The following is a 23,036-nucleotide window of genomic DNA, read 5'->3' as shown; positions in this document are numbered from 1 at the left end:
TAACTCCTTCATGTGAATGTGAGTGGAGAGAAGTTGGAGGCGTGTCTCTGGAGGAGGCGTGGCCAAACAGCAGTTTGTTTTGGTTTAATGTTAGTGCTCAAGGGCGACATCTACTGGATCAAAAAAAAAAATTGCACATACTTCCTTTAACATTCTGAGGTTTTGTGAATATGAAAGTTATTCTTCAAATTAGGAACAATCAATCCTCCTTCCTCTCCTCTACACAACTGTTTTTAAAGCATTAAGAATTGAATGAAACTGAGTTTAACTTTAGTGTTCTCCATTCAAACTTTAACACTCATGACTCACACACCTTTATGATGCAAAGTTTCCAGTAAGAGTTCTACTTCCCTTCTCAAAGTAAGCTGGACACAGAGAGGTCAGAGCAGCACGTTCATTACATCGTCATTGTGAGCGAGGAAATGGAGCCCCGGCTCAGAGGGGGAGAAAATTATTCAGCAGTCACAACTGCAACAACTATGGCTCGTACTTAAGCGGCGGGATTAGCCCCAGGAATCCAAGTAAGCCTATAACAGCCCCCAGCAGACCCTGTAACCCCCCTCTAACCCCCCCTACCTCTTCTTCATTGGACCTGCTGAGCCACACGGCTGATGTCTCTGCTCCTGCTCTGAAATGTTTAATATTATCAAACAAGGTTTTTAGGGAGGAAAATGTCCGACTCTCCATTGTAGACACGCAGACAGAAAGTTCATCTTTATGTATGTTAAGGATTATTTGTTCCTCTACTTGTTTAAATTATTGATTTATGATAAGTCCCTTAATCAATTATTTTTTCAGAGTTTGATTACATCCACACCAATTTTGGCGTGCTCCCCCTCTGAGGGGCTTTTTTAAGCTGCTTTGAGTTCCTTGTTTGGGTTTTCGGTCTCAAAAGTCCGTCGTGATTGACCTCATTTTCCACATAAATGTTCTAAAAACCCACTGCTGACTACCTGCCAGGCATCAAACACCAGACCGACAAAATTAGTGACGAGCGACAACATGTTATAGAGTTTTTAAATTCCCTAAAGAGTCGACCTTTTCCCTCAGAGGTCGGAGTAAACTTTAAAAAAAAAAAACATGCCAAAAGGACACAAGGGTTCGTCAGGTTGAATCTGAATTATGCCGATGATGTTTTGTACTTCCTGTGTAAATACTCAAGACTTTTTGAAAGCATGGTTTTGTTCTTTCAGTTTAACAACATCTGTGATTTGTCTCCCGTCCAGAGCCCACACATGGTGTCTTCTGATGTCCTGGTATCGACCTGAGGCTGAACCATGGTCATTCTGCAGCAGGTAGGACTCATTTCCCCTCATGTCTGGTTTTAATTATCTACAATCCCCCTCTTTTTTTGCTCAATCTGTGAGTTACTGAGTTGTAATAAGAACATACACTTGATCATTATAAACATGATGACATACAAAAGTTGTGACTGAAGCTACAGAGTCATTCTCCCCGTCGGCTGCAGACTTTAAAATAGACTAACAGCATTGTTATTGTCATGCAGTGTTCAGCTAGATTAAGCAGGTGGTGGGGGTGGGGGGGATTTCTTTTGGGCTTGATTTGCCTTTATTAAGACATGACAGTGGATAGAGTTAGAAACCGGGGAGCGAGAGAGAGAGAGAGAGAGAGAGTGGGGAATGACATCTAGGAAAGAACCCACAGGTTGGACAGCCTGCTTCGAGGACGCAGCATCTGTGCATGAGGCGCAAACGAAACCACTTGGCCAGCTTCGTCCCTCGTCATACGTTTAAGTACAATGTGATCAGCTGGAGCTGAAGGCAGCAGAGAACAGACTGTCACACCTCTGCACATGTCGGGATGTGGTGCAGCCACATCGTCTTTATCAGACGCAGAACAGTGACAATATGCGGCCTCATAAACGATAATAAACAGCAGAGTTTGAATGAGCTTTTTCATGGTTAAGAGCTTTTTTGAAGATGTCTGAGTATGAGCTGTTATGGGATGGCAAGATGTCACTTTTTCTTTTCCTCTCATTGATGACCTTTGTTATTTGCTCTTCAGGGTGTAGATGACACTTTTCATGAAGGAGCCCTCTTAGATCCCAGATAAGCAGAAAGCAATTATATAATATCAGAACAAGATTAGATGGAAGTCAATAAATAAATAGGATTCTTGCACAACAGATTAATTATAAAGCAACATTTGGATGTAAAGCGTTAATTTATATAAATACAAAAGAAGAAATATGATGTTCTTACGTTCTGTGTTTTACTAATTGTTCACTTATGGAGAAGGATTTTCACATTTTGAGCCTTGACCTTAAAACCACAGAATCAGGTTTGTGAGGCTCAAAGCATAAAAAAAAACTACATAAGGAAGTCGAACAGCAACATATTCATGACTGTTTACTTCCTGTATTCTCACACTTTGTCTCTCTGAACTCTTCTCTGAGGTTTAATGAGAATGTATTGTTGTCGATATCTAAGAGCATTTTGGAGTCCCTGCACATTACTGTATGTTTGTGCAGAGGAAGTAGTCTCCTCACTCATTCAGGAGCTGATCCCCCCTTTCTCTCCCCCCAAAGTCCTGCAGACCATGACTCAGATAAACTTCAATCTCGACTCTCGAGCCTCGGCTATGAATCTCATTCATTTGATGTTGTCACACATGCAACTCACCTTAAAGACGTCGAGTTGTTAGCGTGAATGCAAAGGGCGACATTTTTCACTGCGACTTTACCAGGAATGTTTCCAGCCCGTTGCTTAGTAATACACCTGCGTGAAGTCAGGGCGAGCCGATGTGTGAACGTAGCAGGACATATTCTGGAAGATTCACAGCAATTGAGAGGGCGAGGTTAATGATATATCATGTGACTGGTGAGGGACCAGTGCAATCTTCATGCACGTAATGAAGCAGTTTCTTACTCTATACTGACACTCACACAGTCGTCATGCCAATCCTGCTTAAGTCCGAGCCCCTTTTGGGCGACCCCGGTTGAAAAAGTCTGGACACGCCCCCCCCCCCCCGGTTATATCGTACTGAATGTAGTCCTCCTCACAAGTGTTAAATACCCAAACAACAGCGAGCTCTGAGCTCAGGGGTTATATCATGCTGCCTAATACTGGGCTGTGGGCTGGGGGGGGGGGGGGGGGGGGGTCCACTTTAAGCCTTTTTCAGACTTAATCCTCCCATTCAGAGAGTTGGCAGTGGTAAAAGTAGGTGAACAGTGGGTGTGTGACTCAACTTTGATATTCCCCAGTTATTCTCTTCTTACTAAGCTGAGTCAATACTCGTAAAATATAGAAGTTCTTTATGATGAATGATGAATTAGACCTGGAGTCGATTTCCGTGTTTCAGTTTCTCATTTAATCTCAAGCACATCGTCTTTAACTGATCGTTTATTGACTATCCAGATTTAACTGTGGCTGTGTTTTTTACATTCAGGGGGACTATGTGTGGCTGGACCTTAAAACGGGCCGGGAGTTTGACGTCCCCGTGGGAGCCGTGGTCAAACTCTGTGACTCCGGACAGATCCAGGTTCTGGACGATGAAGGAACGGTGAGTCAAGAGCACAACGACGAGAACTCGGATTCTCTAACTGGGTCGGAAAAATTGAGCTTCTGGGTTTGACTGTACAGCTGAAAAACATGATTTGGTGATCTTTGAGATGAGTTCAAGCCTCAGTAAAATCATTCAAACCTTATTTTATATATATACTTATTTGGCCTTTTTTATGCCTTTATTGGACAGACAGGATATTGGATAGAGTCATGAGATTGGGGAATGACATTCAGAAAAGGAGCCACAGGTTGGAATCAAACCCAAGGACTTTATCCTCTGTACAATGGGCACTCACACTAACCACTAGGCTACCAGGGAGGACCCTTCAGAATTCAGAATAAAAGCTCAACAGAAACAGTTTTGAAATGCAAAAATAATGGAATTAAAGATGTGATTAATCATGATTAACTATTGAAATTCATAAATTAATCACGATATTAATCGTTTGAAATCTAATCCACTCTCCCTTCTTCACCCCCCTCACACAGGACCACTCCATTTCCCCTCAGTATGCCACCAACATCAAGCCCATGCACCCCACCTCCATCCAGGGGGTGGAGGACATGATCCGTCTGGGCGACCTCAACGAAGCCGGCATCCTCCGCAACCTACTCATCCGCTACAATGAACGCGTCATCTATGTAAGTTTTCTGCCTTTATTGTAGAGACAGGAGAGCGGATAGAGGCGGAAATCAGGGAGAGGGAGACAGGGAGAGGGAGGGAGAGGGAGGGAGGGAGTCACCGGTACCCCATTTTATACCAATCTGAAAGTTAAAACAAGACCAAAAAAACAAAGAGAGCTAGCCAAAGTCAGAGGAGGCTCATTGGAAGAGGAAGGTTTTTAAGCCTTCTCAGAGTCTTAAGAATAGAGACATGTAGTTAACCCGACAGTACAGCGAAGAACCACAGCAGGTGCAGAGCTTCTTTTTTTTTCTGTCTTTGTTTACATGGAGAAAAGAAGGACAACAGGCCGCGGCTTCATTAAGTTCTTAATCAGGTTAATCTGTTTACATCGACCTTCTACAACGTGAATTTGAGCAGACTATAAACAACACCATCAACAGATCGTCCCTCCCCACCTTCGATCTGTGGAGGAAACAAACAGATTCCTGCAGAGGAGCATTAACTCACTGACAGTGGGGACCTTAACTTGTTATTGAGACCTGTGTTTTTTATATTAAGAGCCAAAACAATCACTTGATTATTTTATCTGCATAAAAATGATCCACAGTTATTTGACTTTCAAATGGTTGAGATTTTTTTTCTTTAATTAAACTCATTTGATTTGGATGGCTTGAGAATATACTTTGGTTTCCATGACTTTATGACTTTATGAGGAAAAGAACAAGATTCCATTTGAGTTTTCATTGAGGCCAAACTAATAACCGTGTTTAAAATTAGCAGTAGATATAGACTCTGTGCAGTGTCAGTTTGTGCTCTGTATTGGAGCTGAGGTCAATTTCATCAATCAAATATGGACTTCATATCAGACAATACAAGACATTTTCTGTTTAAATCTTTCTATTGGGGAAGCAGTCCTCAATTCAAAATTTCTGGTCACATATTCTCCTCCTCTTCAACCAGTTTAAATAATTCTCAGAGCTCCTCAAAAACATGTGTGTGAAGTTTCTTGTTCTAAATCCACTCTGATCCTGTATTTGATCATGTCTATAAACCCCTCTATTTCAGCCCTGCTCAGAACAGGCTGTTTCTGTGTCTGTACCTTTAAATATGTAAATGAGCTGTGTCTGACCACGCCCCCTCTCTGGAAGGGCTTGGGTGTACTCGGTCTTTCTCGCTCCATGTCCTATTGTTTACAGTGAGAAGGCAGACTCAGAGGGCAGAACAAACACCTAGCTGTGGGAGTGTCACCCACCTGGGGGAGGGGCTACTGCCCTTTGTGATGTCATGAAGGGAAAATCTCCAAACGGCCTGTTTGAGCACACATTTTCTGAAAAGTGGAGAAGGCAGAAGACGGAGAGGATGGACTTTACTCATAAATTGTGACTTTGTAGACAGACTAGAGACACATGTTAGTGTTGGAGAAACATGGTGAAGTGTATTTTGCATCATATGTGACCTTTTAGGAAAACAAAAAGTAAAGAGACAAGTCGACCATCAAGTTATTGAAACTGATCAGACACTCAATATATCACCCCCAATGGACCCCGATGTCATAACTAATGATTGACTGATGAATTGCTCATTGAAACTCTTTGGTTAACTTGTCCCTGCAGACGTACACGGGCTCAATCCTGGTCGCTGTCAATCCCTACCAGCTGCTGCCCATCTACACTGCAGACCACATCCGCCTCTACACCAATAAGAAGATAGGCGAGATGCCACCGCACATTTTCGCCATCGCGGACAACTGTTACTTCAACATGCAGCGGAACAACAAAGACCAGTGCTGCATCATCAGGTATGTGTCAACGTCCAATCAGACGTGATCAAAGTATTGCACATTAAATTAACAAGAGTACACAGACGACTGTCGGGCGGTAATAGTTGAGAAACCCTGGTGCAGAGAATTCAGACTCAGCGTGTGTCTGATCGATGTACCCACTGATTCTCAAACTAAAAATAAACACAGACCAATGAATATTAAATGAGAAAGACTGTGTACATTGGAGGATCATCAAGGCAGATTACACATCTTCATTACCTTCCTGAAAAGAATTCAAATGTTGGTAATAAGATGAACGTTTAACCCATTATGAGTTTTGATGTTCCTGCTATACTTTCCATCCACAGAGAACTTTGGTGGCAACATGAGTAATGCAGTAGTTGCTGGTGTGGCTGTGGTTGTTTTTTTTGCAATTTTCCTCAACTTAAAGTCTTTCTATGTGATTTTTCACACTTTAATATAGAAATCAAGTCTATCCTCTGAAAATAACTCTGTGAGTCATGACTGTCTACGATGGATGTAACACCCGAGTCCCACTGTCTGTGATGTTTTCAGAGTTTTCAGAGTCCTATCTTCACTTTGTTTACATCGCCAGGACGGCCGGCTGACTCCTCCCCTCGTGTATAAAAGTTGTTTAATTGAGGGACTAGAGAAAAGAAGAATAACATACTGTACTCACTGCTTAACTGTGTTTCTAGATCACGCTCATTTCAGGTAAATTTACATGCAGTGTGAAGATACCAGCATAATAAAGATCGCTAGCATTAGCATGCTAACACAACAATGCAGCGTGAGTTGTTTTGGTTTCATGCTGGTGCTTCATGCATATAAAGCCTTTAACATCTCATTTTGTCAGACTTTTTTTGTACTTGTATGGTGTTACAAATGTTATTGTTTGTAGTCAATGGTCTTTGTTTTTTTAAGCTATAGAAGCCCCTTAGCTGGAATAACTCAGGACTGTGATGACAAAGTTTCTGAAGTTTATACCTTATAAACGTTAACCCCGCCCACAAACCCCTGACATACACTGTTCTTTCTTGTCGACCAGAAAGGAGTTGATGCTACTCATTAACCGTTTTTTTCTGGGCCAGAGCCAGTTCTTTGTCTGTCCAATCACAAAGAACTGGTGCTAGATTAAACACTGGATCCAGTATCTGACCAGCCCTGGAACTGGGTTGTTTGAAAAAGGGGGTGAAAGAGACGATGTGTTGTAAGATGGTGTAACAGTCTGCTCTGTGTGTGTGAACAGCGGAGAGTCTGGAGCAGGGAAGACGGAGAGCACAAAGCTGATCCTGCAGTTTCTGGCAGCCATCAGTGGTCAGCACTCCTGGATAGAGCAGCAGGTCCTGGAGGCCACGCCCATCCTGGAAGGTCAGACAGCCGCAGTGTTTTCATACTGCACCAAAAGTCACCACTCATGTACTGAGAAAATCCTGTGGGGGGAAAACACATGAAAATATGATCTTCAGTAGATTGAGGTTACACAATTTGTGTAATATTTTGTTCACAGTTTTTTTTTACAAATTTTTGATTCTGTTTATGATGTTGTCATACACCTACAACAACAAACTGAGCATGTCAGTGACAGATCTGCAGTGTCCTACTCATAACCTACTCGCTCAATCACTCAAAACTGTTTATCCTTTTTTTTCATTTTGGACCCAAAATATGCAAACGTAAGACCGAGGTACAGAAATACTTTGAGTATCTTTTCATGACTTTGTCCTCTCGGTTGTACTCTGATTTCAGAGTTCACTCATTAAAATTGAGCTTTTAATGATCAATCAGTAGAAGTAATATCAGACGATCAAACAATGAAGGAGCAGGACGAGTTTGTTCAGTTTTCATGAAAGCGTGGATGTTCAAAAAAAATAATAATTCTTAAATTTTTTCCGAGCTAAAGAGTAAACTTTGAACCTAACGGCCTGTGTGCATCGAGCAGGAAACTGCTGACTTTGCGTTTGGGAGCGAGTGGATGAAGCGTTTTCCACGCTGCACGTGCATCTTGTCTCTATGACAACGGCCTCTGCATGACCGACACTGCTCCGCTGCTTTTTACTGTTTTAAATTTGGGAATCGTTTTTCTTCCTTTACTGTAAGCATAAAACGGAGGATGCTTTCCATCCTACTCTATCAGGATGATAACTCCTGATTTCACAACTCTGATCAGACACGGAGCGAGGAGGATGTTGGTACACAACACGAGCCACAGGATACAAAAATAGGGGGATCACCATATAGTTTGAACATAGCACCAGGGATGTCAACAGCGTCCTTCTGAAAAGTTGAAAGAATTTCAGCGAGAAGCGCTCGGAGCGGCCGCACTAAACAAGGCTCAGAAAGCCTGCTGCTAAACTCCTGAAACATCTCGTCAGCGTAGTTAAGTTGTGTCAGTCACTTTATACATTAAAGCTACATCCCTGATCGTCAGACTCCACTGTTACCCAGCTCTGTCTCTGCTTCTGTTCTTCTGTCCATCACCCCTGTGTGTGTGTGTGTGTGTGTGTGTGTGTGTGTGTGTGTGTGTGTGTGTGTGTGTGTGTGTGTGTGTGTGTGTGTGTGTGTGTGTGTGTGTGTGTGTGTGTGTGTTCTCGTTTCTTTCAGCCTTTGGAAACGCCAAGACGATCCGCAACGACAACTCCAGCCGCTTTGGGAAGTATATAGATATCCACTTCAACAGACGAGGGGCCATCGAAGGAGCCAAAATCGAGCAGTACCTGCTGGAAAAGTCCCGCGTGTGTCGACAGGTGAGACACTGGATCATCGATCACACTGCAAAGACAAGAATCTTACCCGACTGTATTTAAACATACCTGGTTCCACTTATGAGCCCACGTTAAGATTTTAGTTTTTACAGTGCGCAAAGCTCAGCCAAGAAGAAACACATATTTATTCTCGGTTGGTAATTTTAGAAAACTATCATGATTTTGAAAGTAGCATTCCCTCAGTGCTCCGTCTGCACCCGACCCCTCCCCTCTGTGCTCCCTCTAAAGCCACGCCCCCTCACTTACATGCACAAGCGCCATCGCTCCAGAAGCGGACCTCAGCTCATCGTTTTGAGTGGAGGCTCGTGCATGCATGGGTTAGAGAGCGAGCAGGGAGACAGAGAGGCATCTGATTGGTTCATCAGATTGGTACCTCTTGGCAGACATTGGTCGAAGTTTTTACAGGATTACAACTGACACAGATGTTGGATTTTCTGAGGGTAGGGTATGAGTTATTAATTTCTGTCAGGAAGACAATTTCAACCAAAATCTGAAAAAGTGGATCTGGAGGAAATTACCAACCCTGCCTTTAAACAAACAAAAGTAGTGGGGTTAGTGAATGCGCCCCATGTACAGCGGATACAGTCATCTAAGCAGGCGGCCCCGGGTTCGAGTCTGACCTGTGGCTCCTTTCCCTGCATGTCATTCCCCGACTCTCTCTCTCCCTGATTTCTGACTACAGTTCTGTGGAGACTTGAGATATAACATGTTTACAACACACAGCAAATGTTTTGGTCATTTCGTGGGTATATTTGGAATTAACAACAAACATAGATGATCACCCGGCCTCTCTGTAAAAGCATTTGTTTGACTTTAATGACCCGGATGTTCCTCTCTGTGTATCCTCTCTCACTCCTCCTGTTCTCCTCCAGGCTCCCGATGAGAGGAACTACCATGTGTTTTACTGCATGCTGAGGGGGATGGCTCCAGAAATGAAGTCCAAGCTGGGCCTGGGTCTCGCCACAGACTACTCCTACCTCACCATGGTAACCGCCCCACGATCAGCTGATCGCCCGCGTAGGAATACCGATGGAGAGAGAGAGAGAGAGAGAGAGAGAGAGAGAGAGAGGGAGTGGTGAAGTTGAATGAAGAGTAATGAATGAATGTGTCACAGACTTACACTGAGCTGCGTTTAGAGCCGCTCGGAAATCCAACCCGGTGACAGACAGCAGTAATGGGCTTAAAGGAACGTGAGAGAAAACGGAAATGTACTCTTCAGTTGTCCTGTTTGCTTCGGCTGCTCTTAAAGAGGCATCAGAGTTGGATTGAAACAGTTTTATTAATAAATCTTCATCATGAATAAATCTTTTTTTACTTCTTTACTACTTTTTAAATCTAAAATGAAAGACATGGAAGCAGATTCTATTGGAAGTCGATGTTTTAGCTCGGCTGTGTGAACAACTGATTCCCAGATATGACTCACAGATGGTTTTTCTATTTTAATCCAAAATGTTGTGTTTTGTAAATTGTACTGTGTCTCTCTTTCCGTCTGTAACTTTGTGTTTTTGCGGCTGCCTGTCTCGGCCAGGTCTCCCTTGAAAAAGAGGTTTTTAATCTCAATGGGACCAACCTGGTTAAATAAATAAATAAATTAAATTAAAAAAAACAGAGACAAGTGGATGTAGTCGAATTAATTTATTGAATGGTACATGAGGTGAAGGCAGAGATGTTTAGTGGAAGTGGTGGTGAATCCAACCTGCTGCTAGGAGCCTCTCCACTATCCTACAAAGAGAACTCAACGTCGCGTTTCTCTTTCCTTCCAGGGGAGATGCACACAGTGTGACGGGCGCGACGACCTGAGCGATTACTCCAGCATCACCTCGGCCATGAAGGTCCTCATGTTCACTGAGACGGAGAACTGGGAGATCTCCAAGCTGCTGGCGGCCATCCTGCACATGGGAAACCTGCGCTTCGAGGGTATGATGAAGCAACACTGCTCCTGTAATAAGGATTTAACTTGACAGGAGTTTTTAGAGTATTTTTTAACACCACTCTTTTAACTGCTTATAACAATTATTTATGACCTATTTATCATGCTTTTAATAGAGCCACTTGTATGTGTGGGTTTCTGTTGTTGTTTTTGTTTCTAGCTGTATGCACATTGATGCTCTTTTACACAAATGAAGTTCCAAACGGATAAATAAAGTTATTTGAATTTGAATTTGAGAGAGTATGGTTAGAGGTGTGTTTCATGATATTTAGAAGTTCCCCTAAAGCTGTTTTTACACGAAGCTCACCTCTTTAAACACCATTTTCAGGACTTTTGTGCAGATGTTATTTGGGATAAATATATGTTTTTTTAATGAACTTTAGATATAACGCTTATTACTGATTTCAGTATGTGAGGAAAAACGATGATCCTGTTTGCTTTCTGCAGCTCGTACATTTGAAAACCTGGACGCCTGTGTGGTTGTGAGATCACCCGACCTGGTCACTGCTGCCTCACTCATGGAGGTGTGTTTGTTTGTTAGTCTGTTGATTTAAAAAAGAGCAAATTATTATGTAAAAAACAGCAACACTTCTTGAAGAAGTAATGCAACACAAACTGATTACAGGTTCATTTTAAAAGATGGTGCATCGTTTTTTATTAAGAAAAAGGAGGCACATCTTGCAGCTGTGTTTCCCATCACTGGTGTCATTAATTCTGCGTCTTGTTCCCTGCAGGTGGAGCCTAAAGACGTGATGGTGTGTTTGACCACACGGACCCTGATCACGCGTGGGGAAAGTGTCACTACGCCTCTCAGCGTGGAACAGGGCCTGGATGTCAGGGATGCTTTCGTCAAGGTACATCAGAATGAACTCTTCAGCTACTCTTAATTGTTTGTGTAGGGCCTATAAAACCCCCTCAAAAAATCATTAGTATTGATGGCAAAACTCATGGCGTCCATACAGTATTTGTTGTGAGATATTTGAGCCTTGTGGGAATTCATTAACTGACTGTGGGGTTCAATTTTCAGGGCATCTATGGACGGCTGTTTGTCTGGATCGTGGATAAGATCAATGCTGCCATTTACAGACCGCCAACCTGTGAGAGCAGCATCGTGCGCAGGTCCATCGGGTTGCTGGACATCTTTGGTTTCGAGAACTTCATCCTGAACAGGTGACTAAAAAACCATCATCATTTATTTGTTTAACAATCGTCAAAAAAATCAATTTTGAGCCTTCGGTCTGTACGTCCAACTCTCATCTTTCTGCTCTGACTCCTCCCCTTCACTTCAGTTTCGAGCAGCTGTGCATCAACTTCGCCAACGAGAACCTGCAGCAGTTCTTCGTCCGCCACGTCTTCAAACTGGAGCAGGAGGAGTACAACCTGGAGGACATCAGCTGGCAGCACATCGAGTTCACCGACAACCAGGACGCTCTGGACATGATCGCCAACAAACCCATGAACATCATCTCGCTCATCGACGAGGAGAGCAAGTTCCCTAAGGTACGAAATACAAGGGAGGAGACTTCAAGCAGTTATAACTATCATTTAAATGAATAAAGTCTGTATTCTTATTCAGATATATTGGCTACTTTTCTGCCTTTACTTTTGTTATTTTTACATATTTTGGCTTTCAAAGTCAAATCTTTGGAGCTACAATTCATTATAGGAAGTGAACAGTATTTTCTTTGTTTTTAATCAGGGGACTGATGCTACGATGCTGTACAAGCTCAACTCACAACACAAGCTCAACTGCAACTACATCCCGCCTAAAAACAGCTACGAGACCCAGTTTGGTATCCAACACTTTGCTGGTGTGGTTCATTACGAGACCAGAGGTGGGTTCTGTTTTATCAGTCTCATTCGTTTTGTGTTTTAATTCCGTCCTGCAGGATTTCCAACTCAGCTCCTCTCTTGTTTGTGATGCTGATATTTCCACTCACACTCTCAAGAGAGGATTATGGGAAACTAAAGGTCAGATGAGATGTGATGAGCATCCAAAACGCAGCTGACCTTAAAACCCCCAATTGTTACAAAACACTAACAGCATCATATCTGGTGGAGAATATAAAGGCATAGATATTAAAGGCTTTATATGCGATTTTTTGATCCAGCAGATGTCGCCCTTGAGCTCCAGGGTGAAACCAAAACAACTCACGCTGCATTGTTGTGTTAGCATGCTAATGCTAGCGATCTTTATTATGCTGGTATCTTCACACTGCATGTAAATTTACCTGAAATGAGTGTGATCTAGAAACACAGTTAAGCAGTGAGTACAGTATGTTATTCTTCTTTTCTCTAGTCCCTCAATTAAACAACTTTTATACACGAGGGGAGGAGTCAGCCGGCCGTCCTGGCGATGTAAACAAAGTGAAGATAGGACTCTGAAAACTCTGAAAACATCACAGACAGTGGGACTCGGGTGTTACACCCATTGTAGACAGTCATGACTCACAGAGTTATTTTCAGAGGATATACTTGATTTCTACATTTAAGTGTGAAAATCACATATAAAGACTTTAAAAGATCAGCGGTTTTAAAAATCTGGCATTAGTTGGTGGTCAGTGAGACAATTCCTGGATCGAATCACCGTCAGACAGGCTGTTTGCATTTTCTCCCTGTGCATGTGTGTGTTCTCGTCAGGTACTCCGGCTTCCTCCCATAGTTCTCTGTTGGACCTATTTGGTTTTTTGTACCAGACTGTAAACATATTTATGCTGTGAGCCAGCCTCTAGTGGACACTGGACGAACTGCAGGATTTTGCACTTCCGCATTGGCTTCATTTTTCAAGACTGGAGGTTGCCACTTGGGTGTACCCCGCCTGTCACCCAATGACGACTAGGATCACCTGTCATTGGGCAATCCAGCCCCCTTGCGACCCCAAAAAAGAAAAATCAGTCTAGATAATGGATGGATGTTTAACCAGCTCTTTGTGCAAATTATATGAACTATCATTTCCTGTTTTTTATTTAGATTCAAACAGGAAGTCAGCCAATAGCGCTCTATGATGATGTAACGGTGTTAAAACAAACTGGACCAGAACTTAAAAGAACAGTTTTTTTCCGTCTCTGAAACTCTCTCAGGATTCTTGGAGAAAAACCGAGACAGCCTCCACACGGACATTATCCAGCTCGTCCACTCGTCCAAGAACAAGTTCATCAAGCAGATCTTCCAGGCTGACGTTGCCATGGTGAGACAACAAAAAACAAAAAAACAACCTCTTAAACCACTAGATTTCTGCTTGCATGTTGACTTGTAATGTTGCCATAATCATTCTCACCTGCTGATTTAAAAAGTTTGTTTCTGGTGACTCCCTCTAGCTAACTGCACGCTCCTCCTCTCACTGCGCTTTCTCTCTCTTCTGTTTCCTCTGTCTTTTTACAATCGCATCAGTTTCTGTGTGGCTATCAGCAGCCCAGCACTCCCACTCCCAAGGTAATCAACAGTCTCTAGCTACATGAGGTGATTCAAACCCTGTGTGTGTGTTCATGACCCTCCAAGTGGCCTTTTCTTAAGCTCTTCTTTTTACCCTACAGGTGTGCAGTGTCTTTATCGCAGAGACGGCAGGGAGAGTCTGTTGATTGATACCGTAAAACTTAAATTCATAGTCCAATCTCCTGTCACTCACTGAGGTTTAAAGGTCACATATCCTCCTCTTCAGTTTAAAAAAGTCTCAGAGCTCCTCAAGACATGTGTGTGAAGTGTCTTGTTCTAAATCCACTCTGATCCTGTATTTGATCATGTCTATAAACCCCTCTATTTCAGCCCTGCTCAGAACAGGCTGTTTCTGTGTCTGTAGCTTTAAATATGTAAATTAGCTGTGTCTGACCACGCCCCCTCTCTTGAAGGGCTTGGTTGGCTCGGGCTTTCTCGCTCCATGTCCTATTGTTTACAGTGAGAAGGCAGACTCAGAGGGCAGAACAAACACCTAGCTGTGAGAGTGTCACCCAACTGGGGGAGGGGCTACTGCCCTTTGTGATGTCATGAAGGGAAAATCTCCAAACGGCCTGTTTGAGCACACATTTTCTGAAAAGTGGAGCAGGCAAAAGACGGAGAGGATGAACTTTTCTCATCATTGGGGGGTTTGTAGACAGACTAGAGACACATGTTAGAGTCAGAGAAACATGAGGAAGTTTATTTTTAATCATATGTGACCTTTAAATGTCGTCTTGAATCTTTGTGTCTTGCTGACTTGTGCAACACTAAATGCATCGGGGCATCTGATTGAGACCTGCCTTAATCTTAAATGTGTGTAAACACCAGGCCAGTAAAAAGGCCTGGGCCTTAAATAGGGATGGGCTTTTATTTTAAGTTTTACGGTACGTTCACATGACGATTTAACCAACAAACCGTCTAAAAAACACATTTCTAAGTGACCTCCTGTCATGTTGTCTGTGTTCCCTCATATCTGTGTAATGATGTGTGCTTGAACCCCTAGATTCAAAACTGTCAGAACAGTTTGTCATCACTCCGGTCACTTTGTACATTTCCCAAACCTAAACTAAATATTTGACCTTGACTTTGTTTTTCCATTAAACATGGACAGGATGGACACCTCAACTCAAATGACTTTAATTAAAGTAGTCTTGTGAGATTTTCTCTGAAGACTGAAAGTTAGAAATAGTTAATAGTCGAGTGTTTTCCTCATAAGGGCAAAAAGTAATGACTTGATGAGGATACAACAACTAAAAATTGTCCCTCATTTGTCATTTTAGAGCAGTGGAAGCCTTCATCGTCAGCTGGGTCGATGTTTTATGTGTTTTTTTCCGTGTGTGTGTGTGTGTGTGTGTGTGTGTGTGTGTGTGTGTGTGTGTGTGTGTGTGTGCGCGTGTTTGCAGGGGGTCGAGACAAGGAAACGCTCGCCCACTCTCAGCAGTCAGTTCAAACGATCTCTGGAGATGCTGATGAGGACGCTCAGCGTGTGTCAGCCTTTTTTCGTCCGCTGTGTCAAACCCAACGAGCTCAAAAAACCCTTGGTGAGGCTAAAACTATCTACGTGTGTGTGTGTGTGTGTGTGTGTGTGTGTGTGTGTGTGTGCGTGTGGAATCCCTGCATATTATTTGAAGGATTTAAATGCAGGTTGCTTTGTTTTGGGCGCCAGTAGCTCTGCAGTTTGTGTGCGCCCCTATGTACAGAGGATTATACCTTGAGAGCGGGCGCCACGGGTTCAAATCTGACCTGTGGCTCCTTTCCTGCATGTAGTTCTCCACTCTCTCTCTCCTCGGTCTCTGACTAAATCCACTGTCACATCTCTAAACTAAAGGCATCAAAATCCCAAAAGTAACCTTCGTTTTTACGTCCCTTTAAGTCATAACCATCCAGGGACTTTACGGTGAAACCTTGAAAACATCTCTCTGGACGTTACACATCAATGAACCGCTGATCAGACCTCTCACTAACTCTGCAAAAAAAAACAAAGTGTTCAAACGACGAGTTGTTATATTTATGGGGATTATCCGCCAGACTAGTTTTTGGCAGGAGGCCGGTTACTTCTTGGAAATATTTTGGTCGCTGTGAGAAGAGACTCCAGGATGTGACGCCAAGAAAGTAGACTAATCCAACACATGCGCTTTGGTTGGTTTTTTAAATCAAGATTAAACATGTTGAATCTGTTCTGTACCTTTTTTTTCTTACCTTTTGAAAGAGATTTTTTAATCTGTTTCTAGCTGTTTATTTTTTGTGCTAAGCTAAGTTAGCCTGCAGCAGGATTATCCTTATAGACATGACAGTATTAATCTTCTAATCAAACTCTCAACATTAATTAAAGATTATTTCCACAAATTTCTGACTGTCATGTTGTGTTCTTGAATCTCTCGTTCATCCGGTCTGTTTCTCTCTGTGTGTGTGTTTTTATTTCAGTTGTTTGACAGGGAGCTGTGTATTCGTCAGCTGCGGTACTCCGGCATGATGGAGACCATCAGGATCAGGCGTGCCGGTTACCCCATCAGATACACCTTCATGGAGTTTGTGGACCGTTACCGAGTCCTCATGCCTGGCGTCAAACCCGCCCACATACAGGTCCAAAAACAATCCTCTTTAAAACAGATTAAAGGGGAGAGTTTTTTTCTTCTTCTCTGCTTTCATGAGGTCTTTGCTGATACCTGAATACAATCAGGTTGACTGGAGGCTTTATTTGTTGTGTACGGCTTCAATACATGTTTCATCCTGTGAGATCACACAGAGTAGGCTGAGTCGGTTTCTGGTTCCAGGAATTGTCATCTCTTTGTTTTTTCCTTCTCCTTCCAGGAGGACCTACGAGGGACCTGTCAGATGATCGTCCAGGCCCGGCTGGGGAAACATGATGACTGGCAGATCGGAAAGACCAAGATTTTCCTGAAGGTTGTTTGTTTTTTGTCATCAAGAAACCGAAAAACAAACGGCCTCATTCACCAACCGTTCTTAATAACACATTTGTTTTTAAGTTCCATGAACTTTTCAATAAGATTCTGTGATGCACCGAGGTTTTCTTATGTGGGATTTGTTACCAGCATGTGTGCCTGCAGGGCCCTGCAGTCATGCCCTTTTATGGGCATTAGTGGGCGGTTACCTATGCTAATAAGAAACAAAATGCACGCGATTTCAACATACAAACATGAGGAGATAAGAACACAGCTGCAAACAATTCAGTCATTTAAGAACATGTTGGTGAATCTGTTGTCAAGTCTTCTTAACAATCTTCTGAAGAATAACTTAAGAAAAAACTTTAGAAGATATTGATGAATGAGGCCCAAACTGTCCAGCTCCTACTCTGCCTTTAGTACTCGATCAAAGGCTCACACATCTCCACTGAAGACACGAATCTTCATCCACACACTTCAGATGCCCTTTCCATTGTGGGTTACAAATATTTTGAATACAAGAGCAAATAAAAGTAGAAGCAACATGCCAATATAACATCAAGTGACTGATTTGATTGGCTCCTGAACAACACAGGGTCTCTAGATTAGGAATAAATGCATGAACCACTTTGAGCTAGTTTGCTTTAGTTGTCCACATTTCCACACAAATTTAACAGGACTTAAGGATTCCTGACAGTTTGGATCAGCTTTCTAATTCCTAAAATTCATTACCTTTTATTTTAATTTGTGTCTGCCACTTTCCGATCAGGACCACCACGACATGCAGCTGGAGGTCGAGAGGGACACCGCCATCACAGACAAGGTCATCCTCATCCAAAAGGCCGTGCGTGGACTCAGAGAGAGGTAAACAACTTTAAAGAACAAAGCGTCATTCTCATCAGTGAGGTCTAAAAGTAGGAATGTGCAGGACTCACTGTGTTTCTTTATGTGTGTTTTTTTTTTATCACAGGCTCTATTTGTATGTATGTAGTTGTCCATGTTTCTTTTTCTTTTCTGCAGTAATGGAGGGACTCAGGACACATTGTTTTTAATGCTGGTTTTAAATATTTGGCTTCTGTTCATTTTATAGGACCTACTTCCTCAAACTGAGGAGTGCTGTGACTTTCCTCCAGAAGGTCTGGAGGGGTTATCGCTGCAGGAGGAATTACAAAATTGTGAGTCTTTCACTCCTTCAAAGCATTTGTGGCTTTGTATTGGTTAAAATATTCTAACTTTACTAATAAAAGCTCCTGTGAGAAGTTTTCATCTGGTTTTTAACAGAATGAAACTCATATTGATGCCCTTTAATCAAGGCCGACCACAAGGGCATCTCCTTTCAGCTAATTTAAAGGATGTCCCTCTCACCCTTTTCTTCTAAATATCCAGATTTTTCCAAAAATATACATCTATTTAAATGTTCAGTATAAGTACAGTAGTAACAGAGGTTTAGATAAACAGTTTTGTAGATTTTCAAAGCAGAGGATTTAAAAAAAAAGTACCCATAGAAACCTAACATCAGATGAGTTGACAAATTCTACAATTCACTTAGCAGACTCTTTTATCCAAAGCGACGTACATCAGAGAGTAAGAACAACACAAGCAAGGATCTAGAAAAAAGGGAACAATGTGAGCAAGAGCAAACGATCAGCTTTGAGTCTGATTGGACACACAGGTGCTGACAGGAAGTGACCAGAGGCAAAGCACAACATTGAGGGCAGTTCTTGAGAGCTCTAATCAGTATAGAAACCATCTTATAAGTCGTCGTTATCAAACAAAAACCATCGTCATTACCATCATCATCATCAATAATATGGAGACCATCATCATTAAGTTAGTAGGTATTCATGAAAGAGCTGGGTCTTTAGCTTTTTCTTAAAGGTGCAGAGGGACTGGAGGAGACGTTTTTGTCGCTGTTTTGTAAGCGAGCAGCAGAGTTTTAAATCTGATGCGAGCAGTAACTGGGAGCCGGTGTAAGGAGATGAACAGCGGAGTGACATGTGCTCTTTTGGGAAGGTTGAAGACCAGTCAAATACTTCTACATCTACATGCACACACATGCATTCACAAATATACATGCAAACATCACCGCATGTACGTTTTCCAGCCTCCTTTTCTTTATGCAGCTGGTTGAATATTCTCAAAATGATGCAGCTTTTTGTTTCTCCTGATAAACTCCTCTGATCATATCTTCAAATGAAGTTCATGTTTCACTAACATCTCTGTATTTTAAATCGTGTCTCCGTCCTTCAGATGAAGTGTGGCTTCCTGCGGCTCCAGGCGGTCTACAGGGCGAGGAGGTTCTACAGAAGTTACCGGCTGACCCGCCTCAACGTGACCTTCATTCAGGCGCGTTGTCGCGGCTTCCTCGTCCGGCAGGCGTTCTGGCGACGTCTCCGCGCCGTGTTGACCCTTCAGGCCTACACCAGAGGCATGATAGCCAGACGCCTCTGCCTGAGGCTGCGGGCAGAGGTAAAGTCTAACGTTTACTACTGTCACCTGTATCATGGGACGGGCCTGTCACTGGGAGAGGGCTACTGGTGCTGAGGTGCAGAAGACAAACACAGGGGAGAGAATAGAGGGTTCTTATGACGCCTTACTGTTTTTAATCTTTCTACACACTGCCAAACTAAACTTCTGAACCATCTTAACAAATACATAAAAGTTTATTTTGATGTTTTTTTACATTGGCTTAGTTCTTTACTTGCTGAAATCAGGTCGAGAAGATAGACACCTCTACCTCTGTCATGTATGAACACTGCTATCCTATGGTTTCATGTAGCTGCTGATCATACCTTCAGATGTAGGTATGACCAGCAGCCTATGTGGCTTTGACACACACTTAGAAGAGTCCAGCAGCAGCGCACAAGTCCGGGTTGAAGGCTGGGCAGTGTTTGAGCTGCAGAGGTTAGCAGATCGAAAACTGATCAAACAGTTAGCCTGGCTCCATGCAAAAAAAATCAAAAGCTGTCTAAAACTCCTCTTGTTTTTAAAACTATGAAAAAATGATTTTAAAAAAAGGCTCGCACATCCCTCAGTGGGTGCTGGATCCAAAAACACAAAACACCAAGATGCTCCCAAGTTGGCTTGAAATGTCAATAAATCCGTCATACTAACACTTCTTGGTGTGCAGATCTTGTTTGTTTTTCTTAAAATATGTGTGGAAACAAGTTTTACACCATGCCCGGGTTGCCACATGTTCCTCCTGAACGTTTTTTTGGTTCTCCTCTTAATTGGCACAAATGTTTTCTGAGGGTAGCTGATCTTGAGCTTCATCCGAACGCATCACAATGTTTTGTGTTTATATTGACTTTTTGGAAAGCTAGGCTAGCTAGACAGAGAGAGAGGTAGATAAGAGCTGAAGGTGCCAGTTCCCCTGGTAGTCTAGTCCCCAACAGGACTTCTTTAAATAATAAAATAGATAATTACACGACAAGATTTTGGAACGTGGTATTCTTTGAGTGCTTCTTCGTCATCTTGCCAAAATCTGTCAGTTTGTTCACATGATGATTTACAGTACAGTTAAATCACACAGTGTGTAAGCCTCGTCCTGCCTTTACGCTCCCGCCTCCTCCACCTCTATCTGTAGTTTCCACTTGTTGGGGAAAAGAGAGAAACCTTTCAGAGTGTTTCTCCTCCTACACATCATGGAGTGTCGTATCAAGAGTGAAAAAAACAAACCTTACTACTTTTACATTTCTGAACATGAAGCCAATCCCTGCCCAAAGAAACCGAATATGTGTGAAGGAGGGTGGATGGATGAGAGGAAAGGAAGGAGGGTGGATGGATGAGAGGAAAGGAAGGAGGGTGGATGGATGAGAGGAAAGGAAAGGAAGGAGGGTGGATGGATGAGAAGGAAGGAAGGGAGGGTAACAGTAAATAGTAGTAGTAAATATTTATTTCGGTCCATGACCACAAAGCAAAGAACATACGCGAACAATAATAAAAAATAAAAAAAACAATGGCCGAGGCTTATTATGCCTACCCTTTGAACATTTCATTTATACAGAATATCAAAACAAGAATAGCTGCAAAAAAAGAAACAAACAAAGTAACCTGATTTCACAAAACAGAAAACAGATGTCAGGGTGTCTCGATGAACTGAGAACTCTCTCTCAGATGAAGCTGGCCTGAAATATGTCTCCATTAAAACCTCCGTTCTTCTTTTTTTTGATCACATGATTTGTCTTCCCCTGTTTTCATGTCTGTATGTGAAACTGTCATCATGTTTTTTTTTGTTCGTTCATCATCTGATCTGCCTCCGTTAACCCTTTCTTTCTCTTTCCCTGCTCTAAAAAAGAAAAACGCTGAATAAATGATTTGTTTTCTGTAAATGTTTTGTTGTTTTTAATCTCAGTTTTGTGATCAGCTTTGTTGAGATATAAATAGATTTTCTGAGAAAAGTATCAAGTAGAACTGCTCAGCAGGTCTACAGCTCCAGTCGGGCTCCACAAAGAAGAAGTTCAGTCGGTGAGCTCTTGGGAAGCAGCTCGAGTGCGAACCAGAGGCGGCTTCCGTTGCATGTTGTCATTTCTCTGTGCTGTCCTTAAGACCTTCACTTCTTATCGCTTCCTTGTCATGTCAGCATGTAGACATTTAGACTTGCACTGCTTACTGAAAGCCCTTTAATTACAGACTAGAGACAAAGAACTGTATGCTGTAGTTCATATTTTTTTGCTTTTTGTTGTCTGGTCATATTTTTTGTAGAACAGCATCAACAAAAAGCTCAAAAAAGTTATCTGTTCAAACAGATAATATAATGTTTGCACTCAAATCTCAGCTCTAGCTTTTAATCGCACAAGTTGTCAAACAGGAGCTAAACGCTAACCAGTTTCTTCCTCTGTCCTCTCTCTCTCTTTCCCGTCTCACCTCTCCTCTCGCAGCTGAGGCATCGGCAGGAGGCCGAGCGCCAGCGCCTGGCCGAGGAGGAGCAGCTGCGGAACCTGATGACGGCTCGGCGGGCCAAGGCAGAGGCCGAGAGGAAACACCAGGAGAGGCTCGTCCAACTGGCCCAGCAGCAGGAGGAGCGGGAGAGGGAGGAGAGGGAGGAGGCGAGGAGGAAGAAGGAGCTGCTGGAGCAGATGGAGAGGGAGAAGGAGCAGCCCGTGGATCACTCCGACATGGTGGACCGCATGTTCGGGTTCCTGGGGAACTCGGGGCCTTTGCCCAACCAGGACGGACAAGCACCATCTGGTTTTGAGGTGTGTGTTTGTGGGATTTGTAGTCCAATAGATGTGCATGCTGTGTGTTCCCATCAACAATGTTTGCACTGATTTCATCTGGATTCAATTTTTATCCATGGAACGAAAATGTGAATTTATCAGATGATCCAGCTGATCCTGTTGACTTTATGAACCTCTGACTCTTCCTCTAGCGCCACCTTTAGTTTGACATTTATGGTTTTGAGTTAATCATCTCATCAACCAATGGATGGATTGCAATGAAATCTGGAGAAGTCAAAAATGTTCCCCTCTACAAAAATGAACTTTTAGACTTTGATGATCCCTCAGCGTGTCTGTGAGGTCCAGTCAGCAGGTCAAATACGAGATGTTTTCTCAAAAATAGGAAAACGTAAACATCACTGTAAAGCGCCATTTTCCAGTTCTGTGTTTGTTTGTGTGTTTCATTTCTTTCTCTCAGGATCTGGAGAACACTCCTCACGTTGAGGGAACTGAAGAAGAGGAGCTGAACGAAGCTCTGCCGTTACCCGACGAGGAGGACGAAGATCTGTCCGAGTACAAGTTCTCCAAGTTTGCCGCCACGTACTTCCAGGGCGTTTCCACTCACACATACATCAGACGGCCGCTGAAACAACCTCTGCTGTTCCACGAGGACGAAGGAGACCAGCTGGTGAGAGCCTGACAGCGTCCTTCATCTCCTCCTGGTCATCCTCTTAGTCATCAAAAAAAGGAAAACCAATTCAGATAAAACAATAATTTCCCCTCAATTAAACAACTTTTATACACGAGGGGAGGAGTCAGCCAGCCATCCAGGCGATGTAAACAAACTGAAGATAGGACTCTGAAAACTCTGAAAACATCACAGACAGTGGGACTCGGGTGTTTCACCCATTGTAG

The 23,036-nt window shown here is 42.8% G+C and overlaps 1 protein-coding gene across 1 annotated transcript in view; it reads left to right on the top strand.

The window, feature by feature from the left end:
* Positions 1-23,036, top strand: part of myo7ab (myosin VIIAb) — a 45,677-nt gene that overhangs the window by 9,035 nt on the left and 13,606 nt on the right. The window contains exons 3-25 of the mRNA XM_065963010.1: positions 1,227-1,295; positions 3,409-3,522; positions 4,014-4,166; positions 5,763-5,947; positions 7,182-7,303; positions 8,537-8,679; positions 9,570-9,683; positions 10,461-10,614; positions 11,075-11,151; positions 11,362-11,481; positions 11,655-11,797; positions 11,917-12,127; positions 12,327-12,462; positions 13,708-13,814; positions 14,018-14,059; positions 15,463-15,600; positions 16,484-16,642; positions 16,871-16,963; positions 17,732-17,826; positions 18,053-18,137; positions 19,213-19,431; positions 21,843-22,160; positions 22,600-22,809. Coding sequence (XP_065819082.1) covers positions 1,278-1,295; positions 3,409-3,522; positions 4,014-4,166; positions 5,763-5,947; positions 7,182-7,303; positions 8,537-8,679; positions 9,570-9,683; positions 10,461-10,614; positions 11,075-11,151; positions 11,362-11,481; positions 11,655-11,797; positions 11,917-12,127; positions 12,327-12,462; positions 13,708-13,814; positions 14,018-14,059; positions 15,463-15,600; positions 16,484-16,642; positions 16,871-16,963; positions 17,732-17,826; positions 18,053-18,137; positions 19,213-19,431; positions 21,843-22,160; positions 22,600-22,809 — 3,156 coding nt within the window. The 5' untranslated portion in view covers positions 1,227-1,277. The remainder of the gene's footprint in view (positions 1-1,226; positions 1,296-3,408; positions 3,523-4,013; positions 4,167-5,762; positions 5,948-7,181; positions 7,304-8,536; positions 8,680-9,569; positions 9,684-10,460; positions 10,615-11,074; positions 11,152-11,361; positions 11,482-11,654; positions 11,798-11,916; positions 12,128-12,326; positions 12,463-13,707; positions 13,815-14,017; positions 14,060-15,462; positions 15,601-16,483; positions 16,643-16,870; positions 16,964-17,731; positions 17,827-18,052; positions 18,138-19,212; positions 19,432-21,842; positions 22,161-22,599; positions 22,810-23,036) is intronic.

The sequence above is a fragment of the Labrus bergylta genome, chromosome 14 (genome assembly GCF_963930695.1).
Source record: "Labrus bergylta chromosome 14, fLabBer1.1, whole genome shotgun sequence".
Classification (NCBI taxonomy): Eukaryota; Metazoa; Chordata; class Actinopteri; order Labriformes; family Labridae; genus Labrus; species Labrus bergylta.
This window is presented reverse-complemented; position numbering and strand designations above follow the sequence as displayed.